Genomic DNA, 11,680 nt, shown 5'->3' on the forward strand with positions numbered 1-11,680 from the left:
GTATTTGTATGATGGTTTGAGTTCCTTTTTTACTCATACTTTAACATCATAGTTACAAAATTCTAATCCAAAATGGGAATATCGACTAATCGGGAATCTTAAAATTTTACATCAAGGAACAAGATCTAGATTTCTTGTCATAGTTTTTGTACCAATCACTTTCTTTGTAACTTCAATAATGATTCTAGGATGCAAAATTTTTCAAATTTCTCTTTTGCTAGAGTATTTTCCCCTTTTAGCTTACAGATTCTTTGTTAGTCAACTGTTGAATACAAGTCTTTGTTCCTAATTTATCAAGTATCTATGAGGGTAGAAAATAGGTCATTGTTGTGGATTCCATGACTCATGCGTCTTATGCTTAGCAGTTTATGGAAATGTGAAAAAAGAGAAAGAAGAAAACACATACAATTGTCAGGTAAAGGCAACCAAGAGAAGTCTAGGAGCAAGAAGATTGGTAATGCCCTTCCTCATCAGATCATGCCAGTGACACCTAGCCTCTGAAACTAAGCAATACCCAATGGCAGTGTCCCAGATTCTCTTGGGAAAAGAACATTTTAAGAAAGTATGATCTCTACTCTCAATGTAGTCTCCACAAAACACACACAAGAAGTTGCTAGTTTAGCCCCACTGACCTAATCTTCTCTACTAGTCAGATTGTTTTTGATTCTCATGTCCCAACCAACCTGTAAAGGCAGCCATGGTAGAGAAAGGTTAAACCACAACAGTCACCACTATTCCACCACATTTGTCTTAGCTCTAAGTTCATTGCCAGTGGCTGCACAAGAGTAGCAGACCACCTGGCTTTATCGTCATCTTTAAGCTCAACTATGGTGACTGTCTTCAGACCTTGCAGGCTTCCAAACCCATGTTTTATTCTTCAAAACAGAATCCACTTTAGCCTCAGACTTACATGCTGCATCATGGATGACCTTAAAGCCTTACTTCATTGAAAGGATCCCCAATAGGATCCAAACTTCTATGAACCTCCTAGCCTCACTTCTCAGTATTAGGATTGCCCTCCAGCACCATGTGGAACTTTATGGGAGTTCACTAAAACAGAACATTACATTGAAATCAAGCAAACCACACAACAAAATAGTACAACAAATAGTACAATCACCAAGCAAGCAATTCTTTACGTCACTACTAAGAGAAAATGTTTAACAAGTCTGTGCAATCAAATCCTTCAAATTATATAACTGATACCAACCCGCACAAGTTGCAAAGCAATGAAAATTTTTTCTTGATTTGTCATGATTCGAAGCAGAGTAGGAACTTTTGCTCCATGGATGATTTCACCTGGAAAAAAAAAAATGAAGAGGGAGACAAGCAACTAATATGATTAAGCCCAAGACATCAAAATTGAATTAAAATGAAATATACTATAGACATGAACTAACTGAATTAACATTTAGAACTATATTTAGTTAACCAATATATTCATGCTGTGGAAATGAAAAGTAAAAGTAGGATGGAATGGAGAAAGATATTTTTAAAGTAAAGAAGCACCACAAATTTATCAAAAATGCGAGTGTAAGAATTCATTGTTGTACCTTGTTAGCTAAAGATTATCCTTCTTCGTCACAGTCTAGAAATACAAGGGAAGGCACATGTTGGACTTTGTAAAAATCTGGTCCTCCTTTGCCAAGCCTATCTTTGAATGACTTTGGCAGGTGTTCGATCTCTAATTCTTTTAGGGTTGTGATGAACCTCAATCCATCCGGAATCGTCCTCAATACCATGCAGTAACCAATTTTTAAACGTTGGAGACTGGACATGGCTCCTTCCTCCACCCTTAACTCCTCTAGCTCATGAATCCTCCAAAGGTAAAGAGATTGAAGCCGAGGAAATCCTCTTTCAGAACAAACCATACTCTTCCCTAAGAAGGCTTTATTCACAAGGCGGAGGCTTTTTAAGTTGGGAAGCTTCTCTAATATTGCCATTGGGTCTTCCTCAAGAGAAGTGCAGAGCAAGCTCATCTCGGCAATATTTGGAGAGAATTGGTGAGCTTCTGGAAACTTCTTTATAACACCGAATAGAGACAGCATATATATATGTGGACAGATTGATACTAGTATATTTAATGCATCATCTTGGGCCCGTTCAGTAGTTTTCACAACAAGATCCCGAAGACGGTTAAATTTGAACCCTGCGGGAATTTGGATGGTTTTGGGTTGAACATTCCCCAATGTCTGCAAATGATAAAGATTACCCAGTTCCAACTTACCACATACTCTATAATCCCCAGGTAAATAAAGATGCTTCAATTGTTTCATATACATAAACACATTTGGCACTCTCGGTTTGGAGAGGTAGAGCCGCATTTTGCCTAATACATTCTCACTAATTGATGACGGGTAGAAGTGAATCCGCAAATCCAATGTCTCCAAGCACCTCAAATTGCCAATAGATGATGGCACGTTACATACACGGCATTGTGCGAGAGATAAATATCTCAAGTGGATGAGGCATCCAATGTCTTTAGGTAATTTTCTGTTGTGGTTTTTAAAATTGTTCAAATGTAAGACTCTGACCAACTTGAACTTCTTGAAACAGGACGCTTTAAAATAAGATTGATGATCCCAATTAGGCAAAAGGTGGAGAAGAGACCTTAGGTAAGGATATTCATTGAATTTAATTCCCTTGCAGGCATCATCACCTGATTCAGAAATGATAGCAAGTCTTCGAACTTTACCAATTTTCTCTTCACGATGTTTCATGGAAAGAATATTGGTGATATGGAGAAAATTTTCCTCTTGGGCTTTTGATATGCAAAAATCTCTCATAAGATCATGCATTCGGCTAGTTGAAATCCTTCCAAGTCTATCCCTTTCCCCCACTAAAACCATGCACCTCTCCACTAGCTCCCTTAAATATCGATCTCCCACATCCTCCATTGCATCCTCTCTTCCTCCTCCATGCTGATTTTGTGATATAAAACCTTCTGCTATCCACATTCGAATCAATTCGTTTGTCTTTATCTCAAAATCCTCTGGGAAGTGACCTAAATATAGAAAACATGGTTTCAAGTGCCAAGGTAAATCATTATAACTTAAACCTAACACCTTCATGACTCGTGAGTTTTGTTCTTCATAAAGATGTGATTTGACATGTCTAAGAACATCCTCCCATTCTTCCCGTTTTTGCTTTGTTGCTAAAAGACCTCCAAGTGTAGTGATGGCCAACGGTAAACCGCCACAATATCCAATTATTTCTTTTCCAAACTCCTCCATATAAGTTTTGGTCACAAAGTCTGGAAAGCCAGTAACAAACATGATAATATCATTTTTTTTTCTTGAAGTCTAAAATAATAAAAGATGAACTATATATATTTAATCTCAAAAAGAAACTATATTTTAAGACTTGAAAGCCTAGAGATGAACCATTGATGGTCCACTTGGAGAAATTATCTCCATGCATATGGAACATACTAATAAATGGCTTTGAACTCTTACTCTTGCTCGGTTTTAAATTTAGTTAAAATATTTAAAAAGGAATTTAATTTAAATCACAAGTTTTAATTTTTTTTTATTTGTGGTAATATTATATATTTAAATAACTAGGAAAATTCACCAATTTTTACTAGATTAAAAAAACAAAAACATCGATTAGTAAGAGAGTGTCATATCTTATAGGAATTTTAAGTGGAGTTTGAGATATATTTTTACCGGGTTGTCTTCAAATTTTTTCATGTTAAACCTAAGGTTTCGAGGTATTTTTGAATCACATAAAAATCCAGTCCAAAGAGATAAATCTTTTTATAGATATTACAGATAAGTTGAACTACAAGTTTTTTTTTTTTTTTTTTTTCTCGTTTTTTTTTTCATATTTCAAATTATCCAGGTTTGTCTTACACATTAAGTAAGACAAGTGTTACTTTCTAGAATTATCATTTGCTGGTGCAAAATGAAGTTTAAGTTTAAATGCGAACCTTAGGTCCGTCTAAAAGTTAAATAATGGTTTTGCTGTCCAATCAAAAGTCCCTCTATCAATCACTTAATTCTTTGCATTTAATATAAGGAATTGAAAGCAAACCCTTTATTTCGAGGTGGTATTACATGTTTAGGCTAACATTATACTATATCAAAAAAAAAAAAAAAAAGGCTAACATTATACATTCATCCTCTCACATAGGGTTGGTGGATACATATAGCCGAAACCCCTTTATTTTGAGCTAAGTATATATTGATTAATGTAGAGTTTGAACTCAAGGCAACGGCTACCACAAAGAGTGCTAGTAATAGTGGGCTATTGTACAAACCCCAATTAAATGTCAAAATTGATTTAACACATTGTTATACATAATGAGTTTTAATGTGTATCATTAATTCAATTAATGTTCAAAATAGTAGTTTTTTGGTCATATGATTCTAAATAAATTTACAGCAGTTTTTTTTTTGGGGGTTAATGTGAGTGTTTAGAGCTCTTCGACCACCTAACTGTTCCAATAAGAATGAATAGTTTTATTGTTCCACACAAACCTGGTAATTACAAAATTTACAAGAAGGAATATATTGGAATTGTTCTCAAAATGCTAGCCAAAATTTGAACCCAAGACTATATGAATTTCATGAGATCTATGGAAGAATTAGACCAACCCCCTTGAACTTATAACTTAAATACAGTTGGTCATAAATTTTAGAGAAATATTTCTTTATATTTTATTATTCATATTGAACTTATTTATTCTTATGTCTTCAATAAAATAATTCACCATCTTTTAAAAAAACATGTTAACCATAACTGTTCTTTATATGAGAATGGTAGTCATTTCACACTAAATCTGTACAATCTATATAATATATATACATATATATATATATATATATATATATATATATATATATATATATATATATTAAAAGCCAGTGCTAAAAAAAACCAATTAGAATTTAATTGTGTAAAGTTGTGATTTCCAACTAGCTTGTGTTAGCTTTAATTCCGTGCAAATTTGATTTTAATTTCATCAATCATTTCTTTGTATGTATGTGGGTTTATTTGTAAGGAATGAGTGTGAGAGATCGGTGAAGAATCAAGTTTCAAAAGATGAATCGGTGCAATTCGCGACTAGCTCGTGAGAAGTAACCCACAAAAAGGCCACGTGTGAAACACATGACTGGAAGTTGAAGAGTCATGCCAGACTGTCAAGTTCGCATGTTTCACGAGAAGGGTCATCCCGTGAAGAAACCGTGAAGCTCTCTGTTTGGCAAAAAGATAAAGTGTTTTACCAAATTCTTTACCCACACTATAAATACCCTCATTACCCATGAATTGTAAGGAGTGCTTTTCAAAGAGAGAACCCTAGTAAATACACTTGAGAGTTAAATATTGTTATACCCACAATCATCTACACATTTCCTTGTGATTTTCCTCAACTCCTATCTCTCCATCTCTACATCCTTGAGAGCTTCATAACCCAAACACTTACCACACCGGATCTGAGTGTTAAGTGAGGTTTTGGTGCTGTTGGGAAGTATTGGAAGGAGCCATTTAGTGGCGGATCCAATTTAACTGAATTGTGGGATCCGGAAAGCTAGAAAAGACAAGGCTCAAGTCTATTGGTAGTAGAAGCTTGGAGGGCTCAAGTATATGGGATATACTAGCCTTGGAGGGTCTTTCGTTATTTGTGCACTCTAACTTTATTCTCTAGTAGATCGATTTCGACTTGGAGGGTCGCAGAGAGGCTTTTCACTGAATTCTTTGGTTTCCTCTTTGATAACACGTCTTGGTGTTCTCTTGTGTTTGCATCTCTCTTCTCTACTCTTTAAGCTTTCATTTTATTGTTAGTTGTAGATGAATATGGCTTAGAGTAGTGTTATCGGTTCATTGCGCATATTTACTTTTGTTCCGCACTTTGTTTAAGTTAGAGTAAAAGAAATCTAGCCGTAATTTTTAATTAGAGGTCTGAACAAACTCTTGTGTTTTAGCACAAATCCGAGCTTTCAAATTGGATTCTCAATTTTGCGCCACATGTCCCATTTAATTTTTAATTTTTGTGCCAAGTTAATTTTTGAGAGTAAAAATCGAAGAGTCCAAATCCAATTAGATTCTAAGTTGGATTTCAATTGGAGTCCAATTTTCAGTTATGTATCGATCTAATTTTTTAATTTTTGTGGCAAGTGAATTATTGTTTGCAAACACTGTAAAGTCTATATCTGAAAGCCTGATAGTGTAAAACACTATAGCTTGTTTAGAACCCCAAAATAAAACTAATAGCTAGATTGCTTTTACCCTACTTAACTAAGTGCGGAATAAGAGTAAGTGTAACACAATTAAACCGGATCTACTCTCTAAACATTAAGCAAATACAATAAACAATAAAGTAAAGCTTAAACAGTAAGGAAAGAGATATGCAAACACAATATAACACTAAAATGTGTTATCGAAAAGAAAACCGAAGAATTCGACGTAAAACTTCACCATGGCCATCCAAGCCAAATTGATCTACCAGTAAATAAAGTTGGAATACAAGGATATCAAAAAGACACTCTAAGCCTAATCTACCCAAAGTACTTGAACCCTCAAAGTTCCAGCTACCAACGGGCTTCATCGAGCTATGATTCCACTAGTTATCCAAATCCCGCAATTAGCTCCAAATTGAATCTGCTGATCAATGGCTTCTTCTAATGCTTCACACAAGCTCCAAAACAACTCACAACGCTCATATTAGGTGAGGTATGTGTTTGAGTTAAGTACCTCTCGAGGATTGATAATTTGAGAGGTAGGAGTAGAGGAAAACAAAGAGAAATTGCGTAGATGATTGTGGGTTTACAAACTCTAATTCTCAAGTGTATTTCTAGGATAATGTGGGCTTATATAGTGTGGGTAAAGAAATGAGAAAAACACTCTTTAAAAACATTCAGACAAAGAGTTTTGCGGGACACTCGTGAGTTGGCCAAGTCGCGAAGTGACTTGTCCAAGTCGCGAAGTGACTCGTGAAATGCAACCTGGCAAAGTTTGTTCAGCTTCCAACATGTGCTTCTCACGTGACTTTTCATAGGTTGTTCCCTCACGAGTTAGTCAGGAGCAAGTCGCGAACTTCACTATCTTCCCAATTCTTCACCAAACTCTCATACTCAACCCTTACATTAAATCTCACAAACATATAGGAAAATAATTGACTCAAATACAATCAAATTTGATATGGAATTAAATCCAACAAAAACATAGTTGTAAATCACAACTTTACAAAATCCAATTAAATTCTAATATATATATATATATATAATCACAAATCATTACATATTTTAGAAATGTACAGTTTAAAAAATGTGTAAGCTAATACCATATGATTTGAACCTCTTTTAAAAAAAACGTATAATTTAAACTATATAATTGTAATTGTTTTAATTGTACATGTGTATATGCATAGGATTATACACTAGTATTTAATAATAAAAAGTTTAATTTTGCTAAACTCCTATTTGCCACATCACTAAAAAAATCAATTATTCCTTCTTTAAATTTTTGCTATTTCAATCTAAATCTAACCATTTCTAAACTCCTCTTAATTTTTTAACTCTTCTTCTCCTCCATAATTTCACACCCTATTGTTACTCTTACCCAAACCCTTCATTTTTCATTTCTATTCACATAAATTCGCAAGTACTTTCTGTGCACCTCTTTCTCTCTCTCTCTCATTCATTTCATGTTTTGTAAACAACAAAACCAAAATGTGATTACGACCCCTATTTTTTTAATTTTATTTTTACTTTGGTGGATTTTGATTGGTTATGTCAAGTACTTTCTATCAGCAACTCTAATTCGTGCTCATGCATTTTGTTGCTTTTATTTGATAAATTTTTTTTGGCTTATGCATTTTTTGGTGTTTTAATTTTTCATCATAGGTCAGCTCTCTCTTATCACCTTTTTTTTATTTTTTTTTTTAGTTTTAGATTAATATTTACTTGTTTTTAAAAGTGGAATTTGAGTTTCACACAATAATTGGCTAGGTATTTTAATATGTGTATCAACTGTTGGGAAATTGCAAATTACAAACTCAATATATTACTTATGATAATTTTCTTTTTGAGGCGAAGTTTAATGGAATGTTTGTATGTTGCATTCATTTACCTTTTTTTTCATCTCTCTCTCACACACACAATAGTAGGGCTGGGGTGTTCATCTAACTCAGCAACTTGATGAAATCAACCCAATTCAATACCTTGGGGGATGATTTTTTGTGAGTTTGTGGGTTAGGTTTGAGTGGTGGAGAGGTTTTTCGTCGAGTTCTTCGGTTTCCTCTTCGATAACACATCGGCGTGTTATCTTTGTGTTTGCATCTCTCTTTCCTTTCTCTTTACCTTTTAATTTTTACTGTGTTTGTAATTAATTATGGTTTAGAATGTGTTACCAATTTGGGTTTAGCTTATATTCATCATTCTGCACATATATTGTTTGTGTATAAACTTGTGTTTTTAATTTTGTAATTGGGGGTCTAAACGTTCATTGGTGTTTTACACGCTAATTAAACTTTCATAGTTAATAAAAACCCCATTTCTTACCAGGCATAAAACATTTAAGACTTATGACCGACCAACCCTACTCAGCTCTTGATTTGGGTTAAGTTGTTTTCTAAACATTTGATAAGTGGGTTTAGGTTGAGAACTTTCAACCCAACAAGGTTGACTTAGGTTGAAAAATTTCTTCAACCCAACCCATTCACACCCTTAATACACAAGGTTTTTTTTTTTTTTTTGAGAGAGAGAGAGAGAGCCCTTAATGTACACGTTAAAGGGAGGTATCAATGCCACTCAAATCATTGAAGTCATAACACAGAAGTCTATTTTATGTCATTAACCAATCAATAAATGTATCAATTGCGTGTATGAACTCTAGGTTAGCAGTTTAGTATATGTCATTATTTGGACTTCTTATGCTTTACTAAGTTTAGCTTATTAATTCTAACAGGTTATAAAAAAAAAAAAAAAAAAAAAAAGAGTTTAACTTATTAATCAAACGTATTTAGCAATATAGAATACAATATTACAGATTCTAAAAAAAAAAAAAAAGAATACAATATTACAAAAGGTACACAAAACTATCTCTGTACAACCAATTTATAAATGCATCTTATTTTTATTTAAATTGTGCATTCCAGTTGATAAATAAATATATGATATTCTTGAAAATAGTCAAAATACACCTTTAAAGGCATTTGTTACCAAATACATAGAATAATTCAGCTTTGCTATAGTTGAAATTAAAGAAAGCAAATCTAGACATGTTAAAATTTGATCTAAAAATATTTTATGGATTGTAACATCTTCATCTACTCTTCCTTTTCTTCAATTTATTTACCCAAAAAAAAATTAGATAAATAAAAAAAATTCAAAAAAAATTCAAATTAATTTACCAAAAAATAAAAATTAATAAAGTAAAGTAGGATTGGATATTACACGTACCTTTTCTTCGAGATAGCACTATCTTCTCAAGCAATTCCAAACTCGTTGCATCATTTAGAGGTTGCAATTCATAAAGGAAACCTCCAGGATCTACATATCGTGACACTTGTTGAATACGAGAGGTAAGCAAAATTTTACTCTTCGTATCCTTAAATGGGAAGGCATGGCGTAGATTGTTCCAAGACTCATCATTCCAAATATCATCTAAAACTACCAAACACCTTCGCTCCTTCTGAACGTGGTGAAGTTTATCAACAATATCTGCTTCATTCAACTTTCGAATTTCATCCTTTCCCATTTGAGATAGGCCAATCAGAATGTCTTCCCAAACTTGTCTTCTTTGACATTGTTGTGAAATATATACCCAAGCTCGGCGGCCAAAGTGCTGCTTAACTTTTTGGTCGTGATAAACCATTTTAGCAAGAGTGGTCTTTCCTAGACCACCCATACCACATATTGAAGCAACTCTTATGCCTTCCTCTTCTTTCAGCAAAAACTCCACCAATTCATTTAAATTATCATCGAACCCAACAGGGTCATCTTCAAGATGAGAAAATGTTTGTCTTTGCTCTCGTGTCTCATTTGAAGAACTCGGCCCGCCTGCTTGAACTATTGATTCACTTATTATGCCATAGTCTTGAAAACTCTGTTTCAAACTAGAAACTCTCGTCTTGATACTATCAATCGTTGACCCAACCTTGTGGACTGAAATTCCTTCATCCAAGATGCTACAGCACCTCTTCAGGGCCTTTTGTACGCCTCCTCCCTGTCTAGATGCAACTGTGAGGGCATAAGTGGCAATGACATCTTCTGCATCATAAGCAAGATCTTTCATTTCTGCAAGGCTCTGCTTTACAATCGCTGATTCATTTTGCCTCGCATCTGCATCTTTTAAAAAGCATTGCATTAGCGTAAGCTCAGTTTGTAACTCCTGAACATTGTCTCTCACACCATTCAAGTATATTGCTTCTTGTAGGAGCAAGTTACCAATCCTTGTCACCACACCGGACACAACAGAGGACACAACAGACTCAACCATTCCTCTTCACCAAAAAGAAGATGAATGGGAACTTCGGATGTTACTTCACACTTTACAAGAATTTACACTCTTTCTATGAATTTACTCAACCCTGACCCTTAGGCACTTCTATTTGCACTGGATCAGTGACAAAAGTTACATAACATGAACATGGTGTATATACAGCTTGCTCTATGCACGCACTTAGATGCAAGTTGCATACACTATGAAAGTTGTTGGAAAGAGAGAGAGAGTGCTAGATATGTTTCAAGCCTTCCAAGATGATTACTTCCAAGATAATTATTTACAAGTTGTGTACCAAGTAATTTCTTTTATTATTATTTTATATATTGTTATATATCCTTCACATCTGCGAGCTTTGTTTTTTTCCTCTACAGGCCGGCTAATCATACATTAACAATGGATAATTTTTATCTGGCATTGACTGAGGGAGGTGCGGACTGTGGAGGAAATCAAAAGAAAGAAACGACCAAAAATTACTAGAGGTTGTCGTTGTGTTTAATTTGTGGGAATCACTTAAGAATGATTGTCAGAGCAATCAAAAAGGAAAACTACCACTTACCCAAAAATAATAATAAAAAGAAGGAATAAAAAAATTACTAAAGGTTGTCAGTGTTTGGAATTCCTTATGAATTGGAGGAGGGCTGCTGATGATGCAAACCAATCAATCAATGTATATATATATATATCACTTAACCTAACACAAAAAATTGTAGTTTTGCTCTTGTATTTTCTTCATAGTGTCAAATCAATGCCAGTGCCAAAGAAAAAGTGATTGGGACTTTTGTGACGTGTTAGCAAAATTTTCAACAAAGTGGAAAACGTTAAAGATTCTAGCTAGCCTCAATTATTCATCTTTTTTTTTTTAAAAATTAAATTATTCATCTTTTCATAATGACATACAGCTAACTTCATTATTGTTGTTTTTGCTGGATGCTAACTTCGTTATTTTTTTTTTGATGAATGATGCTAACTTCGTTATTGTGTCAAGAGAAAGGTCTCCATCTAATCTGATAAAGGGTGAACCAATTATCAAAAATAATGTGCACTGTGAACCAGTGAAGCTTCAGTTGATAAAGGGTGAACCAATTATCAAAAATAATGTGCAGTGTGAACCAGTGACGCTTCAGTTTGGTGTGCTCAGTCCACCAGCCTGACGCAGAAACGGTAGGTGTTATATCTTGGGAGTATTTTCTGATACAAGATTGAAATTCTACTTTAACTTAATCTAAGTGTA

At 34.1% G+C, this 11,680-nt stretch overlaps 1 protein-coding gene across 1 annotated transcript; it reads right to left on the reverse strand.

Annotated features, from left to right (window-relative positions):
- Positions 1-1,045: 1,045 nt before the first annotated feature.
- Positions 1,046-10,554, reverse strand: LOC142642896 (putative disease resistance protein At1g50180). The gene is made up of 3 exons (XM_075817333.1): positions 9,405-10,554; positions 1,554-3,253; positions 1,046-1,299 (listed from the first exon to the last, which is right to left on the reverse strand). The coding sequence occupies exons 1-2, from the start codon at positions 10,441-10,443 to the stop codon at positions 1,569-1,571; spliced, it is 2,724 nt and encodes a 907-aa protein (XP_075673448.1). The 5' UTR covers positions 10,444-10,554; the 3' UTR covers positions 1,046-1,299; positions 1,554-1,568.
- Positions 10,555-11,680: the final 1,126 nt, after the last annotated feature.

This window comes from Castanea sativa, chromosome 7 (genome assembly GCF_040712315.1).
Source record: "Castanea sativa cultivar Marrone di Chiusa Pesio chromosome 7, ASM4071231v1".
Taxonomy (NCBI): Eukaryota; Viridiplantae; Streptophyta; class Magnoliopsida; order Fagales; family Fagaceae; genus Castanea; species Castanea sativa.

Coding starts and splice junctions, on each gene's coding strand:
- LOC142642896 (XM_075817333.1), bottom strand. CDS start 10,443: ATGGTTGAGTCTGTTGTGTCCTCTGTTGTGTCCGGTGTGGTGACAAGG. Junction 3,254..9,404: donor AGTGCTATCTCGAAGAAAAG/GTACGTGTAATA, acceptor CTGGCTTTCCAG/ACTTTGTGACCAAAACTTAT.